Genomic DNA, 25,963 nt, shown 5'->3' with positions numbered 1-25,963 from the left:
AGTGGTGCAATCATAGCTCACTGATACTTTGAACTCCTGGGCTCAAGCGATCCTCCTCAAGCTCCTGAGTTGCTGGGACTACAGGCATGTGCCACCATGTCCGGCTAATTTTTAAATTTTATTTTAGAGACAAGGTCTGGCTGTGTTTCCCAGGCTGGTCTCAAACTCCTAGACTCAAGTGATTCTTCCACGTCATCCTCCCAAAGTGTGCTGAGATTACAGGTGTGAACCACCTTACTCAGCCCAGAAGTATTTTTAATGAAATACACACAGTAAGTATTACCATTATGAAAAGGTACAAAAAAACTAACCAGGCAAATAGATCAGTAGAAAAATATTCCAGGGGTTCACTGCAAGACCTCTGCAGGAGCAATCCAGGTTCTTCAAGGCTCATAGCATTTTCACTTTTAACTGAAAATTTTAAAAGAGGCACCATGTTAATTCTAAAATTACCCCTGGGGATGATGCCAATCAAATATACAAGCCCAATCCTTAAAGCAGTTGTCACCTTTTACTCAATGGATTTTATAGAGCAGTATTCTTAAAATAGAAAGCAATTTATAGATTTCAGTCTGTGAAGTATAAAACCACATAGGTTAGAAAGCAACAACTAAAATACTATATACTATTTACCCCAAGATACCCTCTTTCGTACAGATTCTAGTAGCTTAGCAACAGGTATGCTGAAGACACATTCAAGTGCGTTTATTTATCAAGTTTCTATTTATAGGTAAATGTCAAGAGACAGAAAATATGCATGAGTCTTCAATAGCAGCTGCATCGTCAAAATATGGCATCTGAATTATTGTTATTATTTATTTTTGGCAGCTGCTCATCCTCTGAGCAAAGATGAGACAACTGGACTGGAAGCAGACGTGGTCATAACCGGCAGAAGGGTGTGGACAGGTGAGGAGCAGCTGCTCTATGTCCACCAAGGTCCAAATAAGAAGAGGCTGCAAAAGCCCTTGGTCACCATGGTTAGCCATTTCCAGGAAGAACTTTAAGACTGCAGGGGCTTGGAGCCACTGGAATGTTACAAAACAGATTCACTCATCTGAATATTAAAAAAGAACATTAAAAAAAGGAGGGGTGTACTGAATCCTGTGTCATCGGGAATCTGAGCTCATACAGAATAATCCTGAAAGTATCATTTAGGCTCATTTTAAGAAAAATATCATTCTTAATTTTTTTAAAAATGTTTTTCCAGCTCGATTGGAGTATAAAATGTGTCTATTTAAGTGTACAACTTGAGCTGATACACATACATATTGTGAAATAATCACCACAATCAAGTTAATAACATATCAGCTCACACAGTTACCACTTTTTTTGTGGTAAGAATACTTACAATCTACCCTCTTAGCAAATTTAAGTATACAAGATAGTATGAATTATAGTCACACTATTATGTATTTGAGCTCCAGGATTTTTTCATCTTATACAACTGAAACTCTGTACCCCGTGACCAACATCTCTTAATTTAAGATCTATTATTTTATTAGGTTATGAAGTATGGAATATCCGATTTCTTTACATACTAAGTTTGACAGTTGATATCTCTAACATTTCACTTTGACACTTCTTGGGTTTTTCTTTTTTATTTTATTGTGAAGGTACATCCTCATTCTTTCAAAAGCATGTTTTAGCTCGTGATTAGCTTTCAATTTTTTTTTTTTTAGAGCAACATTTGTGAAACCATGGCTAAGTAAATAATTTGTGTTATTTTTGAATATGAGTTCTTCCATGGAACCAATGCAGTGCAGACAGCTCAAAATATCAATGAAGTTTTGGGAAGGATGTGGCTAATGAATGCACAGTACGTCGATGGTTTGAGCAGTTCCATTTTGATGATTTTAATCTTGAAAATGAGCCACATGGGTGACCTGAGACCAAGACGAATAATGATGAGCTGAAAACTATAGTAGAAGCAAATCCGTCTCAACCTATGTGTGAACTAGCAACAAGGTTTGATGTTACTGTTCCAACAATAATGGACCATTTGAAACAAATGGGCAAGGTAAAGAAGCTGGATAGATGGGCACCACATGAATTAAGTAAGCATCAGAGAGAAATGGTTTCGAAGCTTGCCTTTCTTTGCTGTCACAACATAAAGGCAAACCATTTCTACACTCTATTGTTGTGTGTGATGAAAAATGGATTCTTTTTGACAATCTCAAGCATTCAGCACAATGGTTGGATAAAGACAAAGTGAGGAAACACAGTCCAAAACCTAATATTCATCAAAAATGCTACTGGTGTCTGTTTGGCGGTCCAGCGCTGGCAGTTTCCATTACAACCTCATGAAACCTCTCAATTCATTACAGAGGATGTCTACTGCAGACAATTGGATGAAATGAAGAGGATGCTTGGGATTAAGCAGCTGAGATTGGTCAGTAGAGACAGGCCAGTCCTCTTGCAAGACAATGCTCGACCACATGTCAGACAAACAACGCTGCTCAGACTGCAGAGGCTGGATTTGGACTCTCTCTGTTATCCACCATAGTCACCAGACCTTGCACCAACTGAACACCACTTCTTCCAGGCTTTGGAGCACTTCTTGCAAGGAAAAATATTCAATTGTCAACAAGCTGTGAGAACAACGCCTTTCTTGATTTCATCATCCCTCGCTCTCCAGGCTTCTTTGCTGCTGACATAAACAAGCTACCATTAAGACAGCAAAACTGTGTTGACAGTTTAGGTGCATACTGCTTCCTGTTTGAGATATAATAAACTAAACTTTTGATTTGAAGTCAGACATTTCATACTTAATGACCTAATAAAATATTTCCTAGCTAGCATCCCAGGCCTAGAAAGACCAAAAGCAGTCACTGACCAATAATGATTCCAGTAAAATGTAATTTCAGAAATAGGAGCCTGTCCTCTTACAAGCCAAATTAAAGCTAATTTAATTGTTTAGATGCTAGTGATATGCATAATGTAACAAGTTAAGAGTTTAGAAATGTGAGGCCTAATTGAAGCACTGACACTAATTCTCTGTGACTAAAACAGAAAGGACAACCACCTTATTAACTTAAAGAAGTAAAAGAATTCATATGAAGTGTTTTGTAAAGCAGAAAGTACTATACAATTCAAGGTCCATGCCCTTGGCTTTTAGATAATCACACAATGACACAGCACGATTAATTCCATTTTAATGACAAATTATGGTAGCTAGGCTACCCTCTCCTCCTCAAAAAACAGTAACACAATCTTGCTACCAAAGAAAATAAATACACCACCCTGTGCCCACCATGACACTGTATTTGCCCTTGTGCAACACATTTAAACCTCTGAAGATGTTAATTTTTTCATTCACAAGAACATACATTTCTCTTAATTTAGTTTTTACTCACCAGTATTTGACAAATATGTTTTCCAGTATTTTACCACAATATTCATTTTTTCCATTGTCAGTGGTTCAATTAATGTAATATCAGCTCCATGACCTGAAATGCAATCTAAGAATCTTTGTATTAAATATTGATCTCATGATTTCTAGTTGAAGAAAAAACAAATACTATATCCAACAGGCACATACCTTTGAAATTTTCAGGGATTATAAAAACAAACAGCAAATGTGTGTTTTTCTTCTTGCCAAATCTGAGAAGGAAAAAAAATGTTAAAATGAAGGAAAATCCTCATTCAAAAAATTGGAATTCAAGAATTTAGTTTATAAGGCACTAAACTACAGTGCTTGTCTTTATTTCTTTAGAATTTAAAATGGTATCATTAATATGAAAATTTAGTAAAAGTAATACTTCAAATCAGTGAGGAAAAAGGTGTACCACTTTTTATTAAAAATATAAAAAAGCCTAAACCTTATCCAAACTTTTCATCTAATTATCAGTTTACAAGAAATTTGGGGGAAACAGAGAACATTTTAGAGAACACTATAGAAAAGAAATCAGCACAATCTAGAATGTAGGAAATTCTATAAGACAAAAGACTTTTTAAAATATATATATAATTAAAGAGACAAAAAGGAAAAAAAAAGGTAGAAGGGAAAGTTGAATCCTGATTTGCATTAACTCATAGACAAAATAAAAAAAATCATATGATGAGCAGGAAAATTTGAACACTGGATATTTGATAATATTAAGGAATTGTTATTAATTTTCAGGTATAATATTGGTATTGTGACTATTTTTTTAAAGAGTCCTTATCTTGGACAGGTACCTACTAAAGTATTTATGGATGAAATGAAATGGTGTTCTAGATTTGCTTTACAATAATCCACCAGGGCTGGGAGGGTGGAAATGAAACAAGAAGGGCCAGATGCTGGTAACTGTTGAAACTGCATTATGGGTCCCTGGAAGTTCATTATACTCTCTACCTTTATATGATTAAAATTTTTCACAATAAAACTTTTATTTTAAAAAAAAATTGTGGCCTTACAATTAACTAAGCTCAGGAGTATAGTAAATCAGAATTTCTAATAATCTGATGGATACTAAGCCTTGGCATTAGCCAAAATGAAATGTTTTCCAAGGAGAATATGACTGTGAACAAGACTTTAAAGACCTGAAAGAGAATGGTTAAAACTACCAGAAAAACAAACTATTCTTAGATACCAGGAACATCATTATTAGTATTCGGTTATATGTGGTTGTTATTTATTCATTAAAACAAGAACTAAAAGAATCCCAACTGTATAATATTGTTAGTTTATCTTATATATGCATTGGAAAGTAAGGATATATTATTCTATATTTCAAACTGCATTATATATAATTTATACACGTATATATATATATATATATATAATTATATACAATTTATACATGAGTCGCATATACAGAGAGCCTACTGTGTGCCAGACTACGTGCTAGGCTCTGTTCGAGGCTCTTCGGGGAATCATGGTGAACAGATGGACAAGGGCCCTGGGGAGGAAAGACATTAAATAAACTACACGTGGCTGATATGTGTCCTGCGCCATGAAGGAAAGCCATGGACGGGGCCAACGGGAGCACATGCCTCTGCAGGGTGGCTTCCAGCAGACCAAACTCTGCGGCCAGCAAGAGTTAATCACCTGAAGGGCTGCAAAGAGGGGGAGGGCAGAAAGCAGACATGCAGCAGGGAACATTCTGGGCCAAGGGAACAGCACATGCACAAGCCCTGAGGTAGCAAAGACCAAGGTGAGTTTGGGAAAGTGCAAGACGTCCAAGGTGGCTCGAGCTCAGAGCCTCTGAGAGAGAAGAGCATGAGATGAGACCAGAGAGGCAGGAAGGCCTTTTAGGCCAAAGGAAAGAGTCGGAATTGAAATAAACTGGGTATCAGGAAGCTATTAAGCTTGGGAGGAACATGATTATAGTTGCATTTGAGAAAGACCATTCTGCCTATGGATTGAGGAGACTATAGGGCAGTTATTTAGGAAACAGCTGATGGCAGAGAAAGCAGGCATACCTGAGGATCTTTGGTAAAAATAAAGAATTCAAGGCCGGGCGCGGTGGCTCACGGCTGTAATCCTAGCACTCTGGGAGGCCAAGGCGTGCGGATTGCTCGAGGTCAGGAGTTCGAGACCAGCCTGAGCAAGAGTGAGACCCCGTCTCTACTATAAATAGAAAGAAATTAATTGGACAACTAATATATACAGAAAAAACTAGCCGGGCATGGTGGCGCATGCCTGTAGTCCCAGCTACTTGGGAGGCTGAGGCAGCAGGATCCCTTGAGCCCAGGAGTTTGAGGTTGCTGTGAGCGAGGCTGACGCCATGGCACTCACTCTAGCCTGGGCAACAAAGCGAGACTCTGTCTCAAAAAAAAAAAAAAAAAGAATTCAGAATATTTACTAAGTGAATTTCTTCAAACTAGTAGGATTATTATTAAAATGTGACATTCACCCAATTGAGGTCTGCTCAGGTTTGGTTCTGTCCTATGAATTTTGAGTTTGGGCTGGAAGAGAAGGGAGGGAAGAATATGCAGTTTCTATGGGTTTATGCGAAGCTCTGGCAGACATATTTTGTCACCAAAATAGACATATGTGGGAGCGAGGGCCAGCTGAATGTGGAGGTCGGGATGGCTCATCAGTACGCTGGTGTGGTGGGGTGTGGCGGCACAGTGGGAATGATCAGAATGACGTCTGCCATGATGTAAGCATTTCTCATATACACGCAGGCGTGCGCGCACGCACACACACACACACACACACACACACACTTAGAGACAGGGTCTTACTCTGTTGCCTAGGCTGGAGTGCAGTGGTGTAATCATACTTAGTACATACAGCCTCGAACTCCTGGGATCCAGCGATCCTCCTGCCTCAGCTTCCCAAGTAGTCACTGTGCCCACCTAATTTTTTTATTTTTTGTAGAGATGAGGTCTTATTATATTGCTCAGGCTCGTCTTGAACTCCTGGCCTCAAGTGATCCTCTGGCCAAGGCCTCCCAAAGTGCTGAATTATAGGTGTGAACTACAGCACCTGGCCTTCAGGTATGTATGTGTGTGTGTAATATATATATATATATGTGTGTAATATATATATATATTATAATATATAGTATATATTATATTTTATATAATATATACTATATATATACATATATATATATATTACACACACACATACATATATATCACACACACAGATATATTTTTTTTCTATTTTTTTTTTTAAGACAGAGTCTTGCTCTGTTGCCTGGGCTAGAGTGCCATGGCGTCATCATAGCTCACTGCAATCTCCAATTCCTGGGCTCAAATGATCCTCCCACCTCAGCTTCCTGAGTAGCTAGGACTACAGGTGTGCACCACCGCTAATTTTTTCTATTTTTTTAGTAGAGACGGGTCTCCTCTTGCTCAGGCTGGTCCCGAGCTCCTGACCTCCAGCGATTCTCCCGCCTCAGCCTGCCAGAGTGCTAGGATTACAGGCGTGAGCCATTGCCCCAAGCCCATACATATTTTTAAGTGATGAAAAAGTGTGGACTATATATGGAAAACAGGATGAGGAAAGACAGGCAGAAGGCGAAAATGGACTGAACAGATAGGACCACCGAAAGAAAATTATTGGGTAACTTAGTCTGTTAAAAGAAAAATACTTTACACATTTCCAAAAAGATAAATTATCTTAAGTCAAAGTACTCTAGAAATAAAGGAGAAAAAAAGGTTCTTTCCTTTTAGAAACCATCTTATGTCCATTTTTAAAAAATTATACAAATTAATTTTATAGACCCTAAAGTATGTTAGATTTGGATATATGGATTTATATGCCCTGATGACTTTCAAATTTCAATCTTTATAGCAGAGTTGGAATTCTTGGACTTTTGTCATTGGCACAGAATCAATTACCAACCAACACACGCCCCCTGCTGCACAGGGACTCTAGGATCGATATAGTTCCCAGAATCCAGCACTCTGGTCTTAAGCTTCGCCACTCATTCACATTCTCTACAAATCAATATGCTAAAAGAGTTTGTAGTTTCCAGGATCAACAAGAAAATGTTCACTTTCTAATGAATGAATGTTCCTTGAAACAAAACTAAGCAACACATAAACAAAAGTCTCTTTTACCCACCCCAGATGATACCACTTCATCTTCCGTATGCCGAAAGCAAATTGCAGGTTCTCAGACCCTCTCAACTGAAGTCCCTTGTCTTTTAAATTTTTGCAATTCATTTGAAGAGAATTCTTTTCTCCTCTTCTTTCACAGATTAGACTGTTTAAATGTCATGATATTTCCTACGACTATACCTCAAATACGAGATTGGACACTGATACTCTACGTTCCATTCCTACACCTCCCTCCCTCCGATGCCCTATGGAGCTGGAGCCAGCCATCTGCCCAGACTGCACCAGTGCCCACCCTCACCCTCTGTCTTGCCCCATCCCCAGTTCTGGTCTCTGGTAGCTGAAAAAAACAAAACAAAACAAAAAGATCACATAAAAGTGTTTTGAGGCAAGTTGTACACTCTGACACTCTGCTTACCAAAGGGTCTCAGGAAAGCCCTGCCCTCTGAAAGCTATCATCTAAGACGGCCAGGTCTTAAGAGTCCCTATGAAGCCAGGAGAAATTTCTAATCCTACTTCCTGTAGAGCCATAAAGACTTCAAGGAACAAAAAAAAAGCCAGTGTCATCTTCAGGTTGTGGCTTCTTGAATACAGTTATCCATTATTCTGTTCTTGGGCTAAATGCAGCTAAGCTAACCTGGCATGGCCTCTTTGGGACTTATAACAAATAATGTTCTTTGTTAATTAATTAATTAAAATATCCCCTTTTGGTAAGACTTTTACTATAAATATAGAAATACTGACTTCACGTACTATTTATAATGCACCTGCAGTAAAATGTAATAATACTCTGATGGTTTATTCTGGACAACAATGAAGGCTGGCATGCCCTGCTCCGGCTCTGCTGTTGGACAGAATAGTTCCTGCTGCACCATTCACCATAGTAAGGTGCTAGAAATTACAAAGATCTAGAACCTTCCTCAGTTCCTATCCACATCTACCACCAATTTATAGGATAAATTTTTTAGTAAAACTATTTAGATGTTTTGTTATCGTATTTATTGCCAAATATCCAGAGGACTAAGTCATGCAAACTATTAAATAGTAAGATTTACTGAGTTACATTATCAAGTCAAGGATGTTTTGGGAGACACAAAAGGAGAAATTGTTAGATCTCTGTGGCTTACAAGATTGAGTTTTCTTAGTAAAGTGATAAGTTAACTGATCAAACTACATGGGGAAAAATGAAATCAGATCTAAACTTGATTTGTAGACTGAACAGATGGAACCACATCATACATTCCTTTCCCGTTGCTAAACTGCTCTGAGCTCATGAGAATCATGAAATTTTGAGAACTGCAGAGCCACTTCATGGAAAGGAAAATCAGAACTCCAGAGAGGATCCAGACATTGTTAATGATTTGAAACATATTTCAATTTTCTCTACCTGCCTTTGGAAGATAAAGTGTCAGGACATGTCTGAATGATCAAGCATCTGCCCTTTGAGTGTGGCTCAATTCTGAGAACTGACATAAGCTAAGAGTGAAATATCCCTGGAATTCTGGAGCCAAGCAAATGAATCTGACGATTATCTTAAAATATTTTACCACTGGGTAGGTTTGAGTTCATTTGCTCAATAAAAATATATTTTTTCAATACATTCATAAAATGAAAACAAATTAGGGCCAACTATCAGGAACACTAACCTATAACTGGGAATGTCAGTCTGTAAAGTACCAATATTTTATAAATGATTAAAGTTGATCAAAGGTTAGCAACAAGCTTAAGACATAGTTTTGTAAGAATATATTTAAGAATCTTTGAAGGAGGCTGCTCTCATTTTATTCTAAAATCAATCTAATATTATAGCTAACAGGCTAAACTTAATTCTTATTTTCAATTATGCCTTACAGACATATATATTTGTGATCAAGTGCTTTAATACTGAAAATAAATATAGATACTTTTATTCTACCATAAATCCCTCATTCACTAGCAGTGGACATAAAGTGCCCAAAGAGAGAAGAGTTAGATAAGTAGTTGTATGTTTTCCTAAACCTACCCAGATTTTTAGATATTACAAAAATGCAACAAAGATCTAAGGGGAAAAATCTAAAATGCAGCAGATGAAAAGCTAAACCAGACTCTGCATTTTGGTTTGGTCATTAAATGTTAGCCAACACTCAAAAGATACCGTGCTTTAGGAAAGATGACAGTTTAAATGCCTTATAAATGGGGCAGAACATGTAGAGGACTTATTACCTTAAGAAAAACTATAGGTGAAAACTATAAACATCTTGCATAAGGGTTTAAATAACTCATAAATCATAAACTCATAACAGTGCTGAGGGCAGGAAAGGGAATTTCAGAAACATTTCCAGCCTCTGCAGCCAGCATCATGAAGCAAAACTTCCACACACACACACAAAAAAAAAACTTTGTCCCTTTTTCAGAGAAGAACACAAAAGCTGGAACTCATTGTCTTCCCCAGAATGGCATTTCTCCCACTCATCCATATCGCCGCTCACTCACGCCTACAGCAAGGTAGCTAATACCTGCTGTTTGTCAAGACACCTGCTGGATATTGGGAATAGTGCAACAAGAGACAAACAAGAAAAATAAATCCAGTGTATTCTACACATTATCCTTTTTTTCCCTTTTCAAACACTTTTAAAGAAAAATAATAGAACTACCATATGCATATCTGTACACTTAGTACCTTCATCTACCTTCTTTTCTCTGCTAAGAAATCTTAAGCTCTGTTTTTCAGAGCAATAAAAACAGCAGTGAGGAAAATCCACAAAAGTAACAGGAAACTCTTTCCTTTAACCTCCTAGGTTTTAATAACTGCAACTAAACATAAAGCTGGTTCTTAAATGGAACTTTATTCTTATCCTGCTCAAAATTTAGCTTTGATAGGAACAAACATAAAGCTTTACTCCATTCGGAGAGGCACGGCTAGGATCCCACTCTTGGAATAAAGAGAGAGACCAGCTATATGATCCGTCCAGTGCTCCCCAAAACCATATCTATGTTTGTTTACACTGAGCTTAGCATATACTGAATCCCAGAGGTGAAAAAGAGGTTCAGTACAAAAGTCCAGTAATTACAGACTGCTAAAAAGCACATGAAGGGAAGAGTGAAGAGTTCTGAGTTTGTACAAACAAAGCAGGTCACTTCAACCCCAGGTTTCTCATCTGTCTAGGGAGGATGAAACCCTGTTCTACCCGCCTCACACAGCTATTGTAGAAATTTCAAAATATGATATAAATGAAAAATTATGATGAGTTCTCAACAGGGGAACTCTATCTCTAGATCATATGTAATAAAATTGGCATATTCTCTGGAGGATAGCTCACAACATGTTTTGGAAGTGAAACCCACTTGTCGTTTTCCTGGTTTGTCTAGAGAGAGTTCGCACTCCCAGTAGAAAGCTGAAAGAAACGCAGGTCAACTGTTCTAGGAAACCCCAGGAGTAGCGTCTACCTGTCTGCCTCTGTTTAACAAGTGAATCATTGGTTTGGGCTTCTTTTCATTCCAACCTTTCTTTCCCCCTAACATCATTTGCCTGCTCCTTTATTCAGGGATCACGATATTGTCTCTGAACTTTCTCTTTTACCCTAGAAGGGTCTGTCATATAATTTTAACAAGCTCTCATATGTTCCAATATTATCTACCATTTCACTATCTCTATCAAGTGTTTCATAGAAAGGGAACAAATCTGTTCTGATCTAACTCTTTTGAAACACATCCCATACAGCTCAAAATCCTATATAGTCAGGCAGAGAACTGTCCCACCGCTGGAATCCAATTCTTTAAAGCTGGAGTGGGTGACCAGGAAGCAGGACTATGGAGCTACAAAACTAAACAAATACACTGGAGGTGGTAGTGTCCGGACTCAGTGGATCCAGAGGGCCTCATGGCTGGCTCCAAGAGACACTCCAGCCCAAAGCTAACATGACAGAAAGCAAAGAGTGTTCATTGTGTCTGCTGTAGCAATTAATGAACTCTGAAAAGATGCACCATTTTAATGATGCAGCAATTAAAAAGGACCATGTATGGGGATAACAGAAGCATCACATACCAAATAAATTTCTATGACCAATTCATTTTTACGACCAAGTCACTTCATTCTCGCCCATACTTACTGGTTTTCAAGTTAAAATGACAATTTCTTACAACAGTATGTCTGACTAGCAATAAAAACGTATCAAGATTCTGCCCATGAATTTTAAAAATAACATTTTTTAAATAAGTAGGAATATATCATCTTTTAAGGATTTTTATAGAAATAGTTTTTTTAAAAAAATATTAATATTCTAAAGATACAAAGTCAAGGTTTTTGAAGCTTACCTAATTAACTTGACAGTTTCCAGCTCCTCAGCACTTAAAGAAGTCATCTTCAGGAAAACCATGTTGAACGTGCAGTCATCCAAAAGTGCCGCTGCCTTCTTCACGTCGCTGGTGGTGACGGTGACTTCTGCTATATTGGAGAAGACTTTCTGTACTGTATCGGCCAGGTAGTGAACAGTGACATCTCCGACTAATAAGAATTCTATTTTTGCCTGAAAGAGAAGGAAGCCGTAGCACCACATAATTAATATCTAGGCACAGAGAAAATGTCAAGTATGAGAGGATAAAATAAATAAAGGTTACATATAACACAATGACTGACTCTACAGCCAGAGTGGATGGTCGACTATAAGAACCTCAAGGACAGGAACTATTAATTTCATATCCTCAGTGCCTATGGATCTGAAGGTCATGTTATTTTTTAAAGTTTTGCCTACCAATGCTTTTCTACTGTGGTTTTCCTGCGAATTTCTCTCTTGTCCTTTTAAACAATAGATAGAATTCTTATGACCCAGTTTTCCTGCTGGAAAGTATGTTTACTGCTGAGAGAACCAAACTGGTGACTCTGCCACACAATTTATTTTGGTGAAATACATTCCAGAGGACAAAGAAAGATCTAAATCCCTACATCCTAAGCAATGCTCAAAGTCTCTGAGTGGAATATATATGCTATTCAAATCCCAATATCAGGAGCCAAAAGGATTCTTTATTTCCATTTGGGAGTATTTTTCAGTACAATTAGGAAAAATAGAATTTCCATCTTCATCTTTTATTTCTGTTTTATTCTCTACAGCTAATGAACTCAACCCACTGGGAATGCCAAAGAATGAGGATGCTAGAATTAATGGACATAGAAAACAACTGGAAATGTCAGGCCACATACAAATCCACAAGAGGAAAAAAAAACCTGGGAGTTGGCCAGATTTGAAGCCAAAACAAGTGGGTGAAGGGGTCAGGAAGACGTGTACAAAGAGAGAGGCAGCGTGCCCAAAATGGGGCAGGGTGCTGGTACAGGTGTCCCTCCTGCTTCAGCCTGGTTCTCAAGGGCTGCAGGAAAGAACAGGTGAGATGCAAGAAACTAGGCAAGAGTTTAACCCTTTGCACTTGCTTTTTTCGTATCATCCACTAGAAATTATCCACACTTGACATCCGAGTGCAAAGGGCTAAAGTAAGCAAAGCCTCTATACTTCTATCTGCTCGCCTTCTAATTTTCTTCCTTCCTTCTTTTTTTAAAAGAGTAAATCTTCCTTTATCATCTCTTACATCTGAATTCACAATCCCTTCTCTAGAAGCAACCACTGTCAACAGTTCGGTATGTATCCTTCCAGATGATTTTTATGTCAAACATATAATACAGACATAGATAGCTTTTTTCATGAATGTGATATTACACTTTTAAAAAGTGAGTTGCTTCCACTTAACAATATAGTTTAACAATTCCTTAAAAATTCTGGTTCACTGGAAGCATTCTCATCTTCCAGGATGTTATAGAGTTATTCACATAAAAATAAGTTTTCTATTATTTTTTGGGATCTGGGGTGAATGTGTTCATCTGCCATCTTGATCTAGTCTTTCTCATTACCAAGGATATTATAATAATTGATTAAGCCATTCTCCTAATGTTGGATTATGATGTTATTATAATGCTGTGATGAACACCTATGTAAATATATCTTTGTGCAAATAAGCATATACCCTAGAATTAAAACTAGAAGATCAGAAAGTTTTTACTTGTTTTTCAACTTAAATACTGCCAAATTGTTCTCCCCAAAAGATATAAAAGTTTACGTCTCTACCAATAGTATATTTACTCATTTCCTCAAACTCTTAATGAAACTGATATTCTTAATCTTTTAAAAAATGTTGACAATATTAAAAAATACTTAATTTTCCTTTTCATTGTCATTTTTCTAATTAATGGTGAAGTTGAGTATCTTTTCAGTGGCCATCTGCACCTTATATTTGTTGTATAGTGCCCATTTATTACCTTTGTCTACCTTCCTATTTGTGGTTTCTTATTTCTCTGTAGGAATTTATATATTCTGGATATTAGTCAACTATCTTTTCCAGTCTGTTACTTGGCCTTTAATTTTGATTATAAGGTCTCTTGTCACTAATAAGTATTTAATAGTGAATAACAAATCTACTATTTCCTTTATGGCTTTGGTGAATTTTGTCTTGCTTTAAAAGCCATCTCTGTTTATGTTAAAATACGCTTTGATAGTATATTCTAACATTTTTATGATTTTTTATATTTAGTTTTTTATCCCATCTAGAATTTATTTGGTGATTAACATGAGGTAGATATCTGATTTCATTTTTTCAAATGCAGAGCTAATTGCCCCAATAGCATTATTGACTAAACTTCTCTGTTTTCAAATGTTACCCTTTGTGTGTGAATGTGTATGTTTATTTCTGGACTTCCTTCTGATCAATGGATCTATTTACCTATGGTGTCTGGTTAATATCACAATGTTTAATTACTAGCTCTGTATAGTGTGTTTTGATATTTGATAGAGCACATGGTTCCTTCTTTGTTATTTTTCAATTTGGTTCTTAAATATTTTCCTACAATTTCTCTTCCAACAGAATTTTGGCATCAGCTTGTCAGGGAACCCTGTCAATGTTTTGATGATGCTTGCATTTATTTTAACAGTTAATTAGGGAATATCATTGTTGTATTCAATCTCCCTATTTAGTAAGTATGACTCTCAAAGAATTTGAGTCTCTTACGTTCTTTAGTTTTATAGACTTTCATATAGATTTCATATGTGTTCTCATATATTTATACCCGGATATTTCAACATTTGGAGGTCACTATGAAGGGGATATCTTTTCTTGCTCAATTTCTGATTGATTATAGCTGACATATAGAAGTGCTATTGATTACAGCTGACATATAAAGTGCTATTGATTTCTGTATATGGAAGTTGCTTCAAATAATCTACTTTATGGCACTCTTTACTTAGTTCCAATATTTTAGTTGATTCTTCTCAATTTCCTAGGTAGACAATCATACTATCTTCAAAAAATGAAACTTCTGTCTCTGTTTCCAGAATTTATGCCTTTTATTGATCATAAAGCACTGGCTAAAACATCTAAAACACTGGTGAATAGCAAAAGTGACAGTGAGCATTCTTGCCTTGTTCCTGACTTTAGTGGGAATATTTCAAACGTTTTTACCACTAATATGGTATTTAATGAAAGTTTCTGATCAATATCCTTTATAAAGTTACAAAAGTTTCTTTTATGTGGAGGCTAAGAATTTTAAATCAGAAATGTGTGTTAAAATTTATCAAGTGTTCTTTCAATATGAATATATTATTTTTTACTCTTTAAACTGTTGGATATTGAATTACATTAGATTTCCTAATGTCAAGTTATCACTGCATTGCTGGGATAAACCATTATAAAGTGTAGCAAACTCAATTTATACATTTTTATATTTTGCATCTATGTTCATAAGTAAAACTGAATACAAATTTTTTATTGTATTATCTGGTTTGGGTATCGGGGTTATGCCAGCCTTGAATAATAAAATAGAAAGATTCAATATTACTTTATGGTCTTGAATAGTTCATAAAACACAGAAATTATCTGCTTCTTAAAGTTTAGGTATAATCTGTCTATAAAATCTGGTCCTGAAGACATTTATGGAGATAGGTCTTAGACTTCCTTTTATAGTTCCTTATTGATTACTGGTAACTTGAAGTTTTCTACCGTAAGTGAATTTTGTTCATATAAATTTTTAAAAATCCTTTTCGTTTATATTTTCAAATGTATCAGTTTTAAACCATATATAATATTATTGTCATTGAGCTCCTCTTGCTTTCTAAAAATATTTAATTTTTTTCTCATTTATCTTGTAGTGTTTGATTATAGAACTATGTGGTCTGATATAGTAGCCACATGTGGCTACTTAAATTTAAACTTATGTTAATTAAAATATAAAGTTTGAAATTCATTTCACTAGCCACATTTCAAGTACCCAATAGTAAGTGGCCACCATTATCAGCTTAATTATATTAATAGAACATTTTCATCATTGCAGAAAGTTCTATTAGACAGCATAGTTGAATATCTAAATTTTCATCCAAATGGCACTTTGCTGTACCCCGCAGATTTTGATAGTGTGTTCATGTTCATTCATTGCTAAATAGTTTATAATTTCAGTTTATCTTTCAATCTTAACCTGAAAGTTACATAAATACCTATATAAAGTTATTTTCAATTACCAAGAGGAGAGTATGTTTTTGCTTTTTAAGTGTTTTGGCTGTTCATTAGTTGTTCATTTCTTATTGCAGCATGTTGTCAACGGTTAATGTGTCCTGCACGATGTCTACGTTTTAGAGTTTGTTGACATCTTCTTCATAGCATAACACATAGTCAATTTTTGTTAATGTCCCATGGGTAATTGAAAACAACAGTTATTTTCTGTTTTCCCACCTTGGCCTCCCAGAGTGCTAGGATTATAGGCATGAGCCACTGTACTCGGCCCTGAGCTTTGTTTTAATGCATGAATTTAAGTAATTACATTAATGACCATCACACTGATAAATATGTTGGGGGAGATACTTTGGGGGAGATACATAAAGCTCTATATATCTTTTAGAGCAAACCTGTTAATTGTTATCTTACTTATGTTAGGTCTACTTGATCTTTCAGTTTATGACAGAGGTGTGTTAAAATATCTCTAATTATGATTTTGTCAATTCATCAATTTCTCTAACTGTAGGCTCTATTTTTAATTAGGAGTTAGGTACATAAAGTTCATGATAATTATACAATTTATATATATATAACATCTAACAATATATACTACATACTGACCTATGTTTATATAGTATGTTATTAAATTATATTATATACTGATAATTACATAGAACACTATATATGAAATATACCTCCTTGCCCCTTTTAATGCTTTTCACCTGAAATTTTATTTTTTCTGCTATACAGCTCTTAGTTTTTCATATCCCTTTACCTTGAACCTTCTATATCATTTTTATTTTGTGTGACTTTTGTAAATAGCATTATGATTGAATTTGCAGGGTTTCTTCCACAATCTAATCTTTTTGTTTGTGTGGTTGGTTTTTGGTTTTATGAGACAGCGTCTCACTCTGTCACTCAAGTTAAGAATGTAGTGGCATCATCATAGCTCACTGCAACCTCAAATTCTTGGGCTTCAGCGATCTTCCTGCCTCAGCCTCTAGAGTAGCTGGGACTACAGGTGTGCACCACCAGGCCGGCTAATTTTTTTTTTTTATTTTTGTAGAGACGGGGTCTCACTATGTTGCTCAGGCTGGTCTCCAACTCAGGGCCTCCAGTGCTTCTCCCACCTTGGCCTCCCAGAGTGCTAGGATTATAGGCATGAGCCATTGTACTCGGCCCTGAGCTTTGTTTTAATGCATGAATTTAAGTAATTACATTAATGACCATCACACTGATAAATATGGTGGGGGAGATACTTTGGGGCTATGCCAATATTCCACTTCTTCTTAAAGTTTCTGCACTTTAATTTCATCAGTGGATCTTATCTGCAGCAATTATTGCTGTGACATTCCAAAGGTGATTTTTTATTTCCTTCCGTCCTTCTACATTTATTATTTGAAATTCTTATGTAAGGAAGATTTGTCCCTTCTCATTATTTATTTAGTCAATCATTTATTTATATTAGTATGGACTTAGGGATATTTATTTTATTCTTGGGGTTACAATCCAATACTATTGCTTATTTGGTTAACCAAATTACTCCAATTTGGCCACTGGAGGCTGGGAAGTACTTAATTTTTAATAAGCATATTTAGCCATGTTCAATTAAGACACAGAGGTAGTCTAAATCTATAGCTTCTCTCCAAACAAGGTAGCATCCTTAACAAGTCTCCCTTTACCATATCCCAACCCCTACGCACTTCTCATGATATGAATATTTGGAATTTTAGTTCCACCCATTATTAAGTTTTTATATTTTTTCATTAACATTTATACTTAATGATTTTTTTTCTCTGATTCCTATGGTTTCTTATATCTCATATTTGTTTCTTGCTTGGATCCATTTTATTGAACTGCAATACAGGTTCAGGAAATTCTTTGAAATACTGTCTGATAGTATCAAAGGGAGTCCTAGCATGTCTGAAAGCATCTTCATCGTGCTCCCCTAATTCAGGGCTAGTTTTACCTGGCAAATACTTCGAAGGTCAAAATCACTTTGTCTCTGAATTTCTCTTCTAGTGTCCAGAGTTGCTGATAAAAAAAAAAAAAAGTAAACTGCTTTGTTTTTCTTCTCCTTTTTCTCCTCTGGGTTCTGATAGTTGTCCAGGATGTGTTTGAGTATGAACCTTATTCCTCCTACTTGGCCCCTAGGGCATCTTTGGCTCTGAAAATTTTCTTCTGTTATTTCTTTGATTATTTCCTCCTCTCTGTTGTCTTTGTCTTTCCTTGTAAATCTTCTCCTAGATGTTGGACATCCTAAATTGATCCTTCATGTCTCAACTTCTCTTTGAGAGACTTCCTTGTTTTCCAGATCACTTGCTCAGTCTTCAGTCTTTCTAAAGATTTTTACAATTTCAGTTAATTTACTACGAATTGCTAATTTCTAAGATTTTTCTTTTTTCATAATTTCTCATAGCCAGCTACTTTTAGGCTGTGATACCCTGAGCATACAAACTAGAATTTTAAAAGTTGTTTTTTTTCTATTCCCTTATGTCCCACTTCATTCTATTTTGTTGCTATAAACTGAGTGGCTCATAAACAATAGCAATTTATTTTTCACAGTTTGAAGGTTAGAAAGTCTAAGGTCAAGGTGCTGGCAGATTCAGTGTCTGGTGAGAGTACAATTTCTGGTTCACAGATGACAATTTCTCCCCATGTCCTCACTCAGTGGAAGGAGCCAAGTGTCTCCCTAATCCCATTCATGAGGGTTCCTCACTCAAGAGCTAATCACCTCCCAAAGGTCCCACACCCTAATACCATTACCTTAGGGGTTAGGATTTCAACATACAAATTTGGCAGGCTGGGGGTGGGGGGACACAAACATTCAGACTATAGTACTTCAATAATATGTCTCTGGAATAATCGTTGTATCTGTCCATTTGAGTCTAGCTCTGCTAATGTCAGGCAGTCCTTGGTTATCCAAACATAAATATGAATCAAGGACTAAGTGGATGTGAATAAACAGTTTCCTCTGCAGTTAGGATGGTGTTTCCCTGTTGGAGAAACACCTTTCCTATAATGCTGCCGTCCCCAAACCCCAGGCGGCAGACCAGTACCAGCCGAGTCCGTGGCCTGTTAGGAACCAGGCTGGACAGCAGGAAGGGAGCGGTAGGCAAGCTAGCAAAACTTCATCGGTATTTACAGCTGCTCCCCATCGCTCACATCCACACATAAGCTCCGCCTCCTGTCAGATCAATGGGGGAATTAGATCCTCATAGGGGCGCAAACCTTACTGTAAATCTCCGTGCATGTGAAGGATCTAGGACGTGCTCCTTATGAGAATCTAATGCCTGATGATCTGAGGTGGAGCTGAGGCAGTGATGCTAGTTCTGGGGAGCAGTTGCAAATACAGGTTATCATTAGCACAGAGGTTTGACTGTACAATAAATGTAATGTACTTGAATCATCCTGAAACCATCCCAAAGCATTCTTCCATGAAACCGGTCCCTGGTGCAGGACCACGGCTTTAATGGGACAACTGACTACAGGTTTGGTGTGCATGAGCAGGACGGGTGGAAGCAGAGGCTGGAGAGCAGAGAGGCTGCAGCAAGCTATTTAACAAAAGCAAACTGGGGGCTTTACTCTGAAAAACAAGCACATTAGTTTGTTTTCCTCCTGAGAACAACTGCCTTTCCTTTTCTCCTCCATCTCATTTGTAGAGGGCTGGAAATTACCCACACCAGCAGCCCTCATGCCATGCATAGTTCATTTTCCTTAGGGAGCAGTTCCTGGGGTTTATCCCAGAGTTAAAAGTACCATTGCTTCTGCTCTAATAGGAGTGAGCTGGGAGAGTCCAAAGTAAATCCAGGGCCCACCAGGCCCAGGTGTTCTCTATTCAACTAATTCAAACCAGGTGAGTACCTTTTGGGCCACTTTCATCTTTGTTTCTGCTAGCATTGAGCCTGAGCTATCACTAAAATTGTTTTTCCTCTGCATTTCTTCTTTGTATCTTTTAAACTGTAGTTTTCCTACTTTTGTTTTAATAGTAATAGAATCTTATCTGCTTTCCTAATTTCAAGTTTTTCTATGGATTTTTTTAATGTTCAGAGACAAGCTGCTCTGTTTGAACCAAGATCCCGTTAAGGACTGTGCACTGCATTTGGTAGTTAGGTCTCTTTGTTCTTTTAATTTGAAATACCCGCCTTGTTACTTTTCCATGATACTTACCTGCTGAAGGAATCATCATATTTTCAAAGTATCTCCAGCTATGGAGTTTGGGGTGGACGGAGAGGCTCACGTGTGTGCTCAATTCACCATCATGAGCCAGTCTCCCTCACCTGCCCCACTCCACTTTAAACAGGATAAAAATTTAAACTCCTTAGCTTGGCCTTTCATAGCCTGATATCAACCTACCTCAACAACCTTATTTCCTTCTGCTTCCCTGAACATTCTCTACATTCTAAGAAGACAGCATTGAACACTTTCAAATAACCTTTGAAATTTGGAATTTCTACACGATAGAGTGTTAGGGCCCTGATAGTATGTTTCCTTTTTATTTTATAAACATTCATTTCCAGTAGCACTTTAGGAGCAATGTGGGACTCTTAAGGCATTGTGATGCTCTGAGTGCAGACTGCAAATCTCCACCGTAGCACATGATTTCTCCTATACCAATATATTCCTTTGTGAACCCCAAGCCAAGCACTGAAACAATCATTAACAAGTGGTCATAAGAGTTTTTTTAATTAACCTGATTAATTGAAGCAACCTGTGAATATCCAAAAATAACCTATCCTATACAGGCAGGGTGACCACATAATTTATCTTCCAAACTGAGACACTTTTGATAATGAAAGGGTGTGCTATTAATAATCACCTAAAATAACACGTATAAACCAAGGTGTCCTGAGCTATAAGTCTGTATGTATTTGTATAAGAAAAGTTTATTTTCTTTTTATTTTAAAGCATCCTGCCACTTTATGCATCTGCTTGACTATGTTTTATTTATTCTCTCCCTAGATATTTATTGATCCCCTTCTACAGGACAGACAGTGCTGGGTGCTAAGACTACAAGGTAAACAAACAGATAAGGTCCCTGCCCTCATGGGATTTATATTCTAATAGCCCCCTTCTCTGCTGATAAGCAAGCATGGCTTTCAATTCTTGGAACACAGGAAGAATAGTGTATGAGCCTCAGTTCTGCCAAAGCTGTTACCGATACTTTTTCAACAGCTTAATGCAGTGGGAAGGGAAGCAAAGGTTTCTGAAGCAGAGAGACCAGGGCCTGTCACTAAGTTCAGCCACTTACTAGTGGCTTTGAATAAGACACTTAGGTGATCCTTGTCTGGAGGATAACAAGATTGTCAAAGAGAAAGGTTTGTACGATTCCTTCTAGGTGGTAGTTATTGACATGTTTTCTCAAGAAATACCACACCTGAGCACCAAAAAAAAAACAAAAAACAAAAAAAACTCTGAGACAACATCAAATCAGCCTGACGGGGAGGGGTAAAAGGAGAGGCGCAATTAGAGGGGAAAATGTGTCCAAGCTAGTCAGTAAAAACAGCTCGAATTGATCTCTGCATTGCTAGAGTCACAAGAGGTCAGGAACTAGGGCCTACTGCAGAGTGAAAGGTTAAGTTTTAGAATAACAGACATCAGCTGCCTGACTTGAATCTTTTGCTAGCTAGCGCCTGGTATTCTGACTGTACCATTCCTCTGAGAGGCTCAGCTCCCAACCTCCCCAGAATCTCTCAGCCTTGTGGGGAAATGTCAAGAAAGCTACGAAGGGCAGAACATGGGTACTGGGGAGAGGGGAGAAATCTGAGAGGAGGTAGGAAGGTGGATGTGGAAAGGGAAGAGGGTAAAACAAGCACCCTTAACTCACCGTTCTGCACACAAGTCTGAAATTTTTGCACCATGGCACAGAGAGGACATGACATAAAGAAACTCCAAAGAAAAGAACTGATTTACTCTCTTGCCAAAGGCTTCTTTCCCTGCCTTACAAAGTCAGTGCCGTAGCACATTCAGGTTAATAATTAGACAAATTAGAACACTGCTCAAGTCCACTATCACAGGTAACTCCAATTAACTGGCTTAGAAACAACATAAATCTGAATATTCAGTTTAAAAATATCTCGTTGATAATGTAATATGAACACAGGCTACGAGGAGGATCTACTGATAAGAATGTCTAAAAAGAAAAAAAATTTCTAGTATATTCTGCCTGAAAAACTGCCTTTTAGTACCTTTAAGACTTTCACCTGTGAGCACCACAATTTGTAGCAATGCTAGACTTGATTTGATGGAAAATCTCTTTTCTATTTGAATTGCTTATGCACCTTTTTAAACAAAAGCAGTGTGTATTCATTGGGAAACACAGGAAAAACCCAATAAAGCCTAAAGGGGAAATAAAAAGCATCTATAAATCCACCACTCAAGAGTAAGCCCTATTAACTTCCTTGGTACATATTCTTTAAGTGTGGGCAGTTTTTATAATTTGACATCATTACCACCAACATCTTCATCCACTCCATTTGATTTCTGTGATCACAGTAACACTCAGGGCACTCTAGTCTCTACAATTTGAAAAACACTGGATTTCCATTTGCAATCGGTGGCAGGCTAAAACCCTTAATTAGTAACAGCAGGTGCTGAAGTGCTTAAAGCAAATCACTCCTACATTTTAGTGAGTTGTTATTTATGTCACTCTTATCACCCCGAGCAGCTGCATGGGCTGAGGCTCTCACCAGGCAGTCATGAGCCTGCAGTTTCCCCAGGAGTCAAGGGATTTAAACAGCTCTAGCAGGAGAACTGAGCTAGCAGCTCTCCTCACAAAGGCACACAAAAGGGTCAGTTGGGGCTTCACACTCTCTTAAGGGTGGGAAACCGTAATTATTTGCGCATTGCTAAATAATCAGTTTATTTAGAATTGCATTTTGTGCAGCTCTGCCTAATCCTGCATCATAAAATACCGTTGTCTTTTTCCGCGTTTAAATAGGGTCCTCTAGAAAAAATTAAAATCTGTTAAAAGGGTCCACTTCAAAAGGGTAATAATTCCATTTCAGAGAGCTTGCTCTTAATCGCTTGGTTAAGTATGCTGCAGCGCTTTCTGACGGGTACCGTCACTCAGCACAAAAGGTTGTCCTCTCCTATTTATCAAGATGCGGGAAATAGAGGAAAGCCAACGCGAGCTGGCCTTGCTTTCTGGGGTGGGGAGGTCTCGTTTATGCTTTCTTCCTGGTGGAGTGATCCACCACCTTTCACTTTTTTTGCCAAGCGGTCACGAAACTGATTATGTGCTTCACTACGAGGATGAAAAATAAGGTGCTTTTAAGAGAGCCCAGTGGGCTTTTTTAATTTCCATGGAAGTGGCGGCCGTGTGGAGCGCAGGTCCCTCTTCAGCCCGTTTGGGCACCAGCTTGGGGACAGGCGCTTTGGGACGCCACGCTGGGGCGCAAAGTGGGAGAGAGCACGCCACGCCGGCAGAGAAGGGACAGAAAGGCACCGTGCCGACGCTAAGCAAACTTCCCTGTGTTAAAACTAAGAGCAACGTCATTCACCTATCGTCCTGCCACCAGCCCCGAAGTGTCCACTAAACTTGGCTCTTCGGTTACTCTATAAGCGCCCACCTGCTTGAAAAGCGATTCTAAATTTCGCAGACATGGAGACCTAGGAGAGGGCTTTTCTTTACGAAAAAGGCTTCTCAGCCCACTTTCTTCCTCGGTCTCCTTTCCCAAGCTCACTCTGCCCTGTCCCCAACCTCGGGGCGCCGAGGACGGGCAGCGCCGGGGGCCCGCTCGGAAGCCCGGGCCGCGCCTCGCCAGCTCTGGGCACCTGGCGACCGACCGACGGGACGGTGGCCTCGCGCCCCGGACCTGGCCGGTCCGCGCCGCCGCCTCGCGGTCCCCTGAGCGAGACTGCCTGGCCCACCTCGAGGGCCGAGGGGACAAGCGGGCCGGCCGGCGCGGCTATCAACGCAGCTGCCTCCCCTTCCTCCTCCTCCGCCCCTTACCTGGCCCGAGATCCCGCCGGGCTCCTGGCAGGTAATTGAGGCCGCCATGGCCCGTTGCACACGTGCCGGTCCTGGGACGGCCTCCCCGCGGGGGAGCTCCAGCGCCGCGTCCGGCCGCCGCGCTAATGGCTACAGGCCGCAGCTGCGGGCGCGCACGCCCCGGGCCGGCGCCCTTAAAGTGGCCCTGCCTGCGAAGAAGGTGCCCTGGGGCCCTAGGGAGACTGTGTCGCGAGCACCCTGCCCACCCCAGGTTCCCTTCCCAGGGCACCGCTCACACCACCAGGCCTCAGGAGGAGCTGCCACTGGCCCGCCTGGAGAAAGGGGGAGCAAGGCCTCCCCTAGAGCTGGTCTGAAAACTTTAAGAAGTCTTTTCTTATGGGTAGTCTTTCAAGTCTAAATATGAAGTATTAGCAAACACTTGAGATTTTTTCCCCCTCTTTTCTAGACAGACGTATGTTGAGGATAGAGAAGGTGAGTACTGTTGTGGTGCTTTCTTTCCAAACCACTGAGAAATTAAAAAATTTAGCACTTAATTTTGTCCTATGATTCAACAAATATTGTTCCCATTTTCTCAGCTGAGAAAGTGAAGCAATAAATCTTGTAGGGGCTGTGGCTATGTAAACCTCTTTATTCAACCCTCACTAGACATTTTATTGAGTCTAGCGAGTTGAGTGTCGGAACCTGTAGAGGATCCTTCTTTTAGTCTGTCTTGACTACTGTGATTTGTCCATTATTGGAAGTGTGGTGGTTACCTTGGATTTGTGTAGACACTTGCTGTCACTTGAGCATCTCAGAAGTGCTCTAGGGAACCACCACAGCAGGTGGTCCCTTGGCAAGCCTGGCTTCTGGCAGCTGCTGCTGTGTTCTGGGGCCTGATTTAGATTATGAAAGGATGAAAAAATATTGCTGTGGTTCTCTACTATTTTGATGGAAAGCAAAGGTGCAGATAAATTTCTGATGGGGAATCAATCATTCTGCATTACTTGTGGAAGTAAATATACACATTTTAATGGATTTTAATGAATTTCACCTCTTTGTTGCTTTTCCAATTAATCAGGAACTGAAGAGTATCTAAATGGGTGTCTGTTGGTTTGCAGCAATATAGGAAAAAGGTGGAGTCATGCACAGGCATTGGGATAGGGTGTGAATTGAAGCAGCTCTGGCATTATCTTTCTGAATGGTACCCAGGTTTCCATTGTTCCAGAAGTCAAGACTAGCAAGTCTGATGCTAATAATGACAAAGACATTGTTGAAACTAAAACAGTCATTGCTTTCGAGTGAAAAATGGCCCTGAGATTATGTGAAAATAAGTCATCACTCCAGTGTTGGAGGAGGAAAAAAGATAATAAATTTCTCCTGCAACCAGAATGAATCCAAGCTTCATGATAATCAACTTAGATATTTCTACATCCAATCTCCTTTAAAAAAAAAAAGAAAAGAGAAAGTTTACTTTGCAAATGTACAGTCATCTACTATAAAAACAATGGCTCTCCCTGGAAGGATTTTGCCCTCCAAGAGACATCTGGCAGTGTCTGAAGACAGTTTTCATTGTCACAGCTGGGGCGTGTAGAGTTCAGGGATGCTGCTAAACATCCTACAGTGCCCAGGACAGCCCTCTACAACAGAGAATTATCTGGCCCAAAATGGCATTTGTGCTGAGGTTGAGAAATCCTACTATAAACCTTCCAAATTATAACAGAGTATAAATCATTTAATTTCTTTGCCACCTTTCACATTCTTGGATCTTGTGTAGTGGAAAGAAAAAGAGTTGGAGGAAAGGAAAAAAAAAAATGTTGCACACACCAAAATGATGAACTCAGTATCTCAAAGCTGGAACTGGTATAAACCAGTGTTGGGTGGTGGCACGGGGGAAGGAAAGGTCAGTTTTAGTTCTGTCTTTCCCCTGTTTAAATATATACAAGGGTTCCTCTGCTTATTACAGCTAAGTTTTATTCCTTAGTGTGGCACTGGGGCCCAGATTATCTTGCCCCAGTCTTGCTTTTTAGACTT

The 25,963-nt window shown here is 38.6% G+C and overlaps 1 protein-coding gene across 1 annotated transcript in view; it reads right to left on the bottom strand.

Moving 5' to 3' along the window:
* Positions 1-25,963, bottom strand: part of LOC105862089 (coiled-coil domain-containing protein 169) — a 105,008-nt gene that overhangs the window by 22,874 nt on the left and 56,171 nt on the right. Inside the window, exons 10-14 of the mRNA XM_076009484.1 lie at positions 24,635-24,646; positions 11,791-12,002; positions 3,539-3,600; positions 3,354-3,458; positions 312-411 (exon numbers count right to left, since the gene is read on the bottom strand). Of these exons, the coding sequence (XP_075865599.1) occupies positions 312-411; positions 3,354-3,458; positions 3,539-3,600; positions 11,791-12,002; positions 24,635-24,646 (491 nt within the window). The remainder of the gene's footprint in view (positions 1-311; positions 412-3,353; positions 3,459-3,538; positions 3,601-11,790; positions 12,003-24,634; positions 24,647-25,963) is intronic.

This window comes from Microcebus murinus, chromosome 13, assembly GCF_040939455.1.
Source record: "Microcebus murinus isolate Inina chromosome 13, M.murinus_Inina_mat1.0, whole genome shotgun sequence".
Taxonomy (NCBI): domain Eukaryota; kingdom Metazoa; phylum Chordata; class Mammalia; order Primates; family Cheirogaleidae; genus Microcebus; species Microcebus murinus.
Note: the sequence above shows the minus strand (reverse complement) of the source record. Positions and strands in the feature narration are given on the sequence as shown.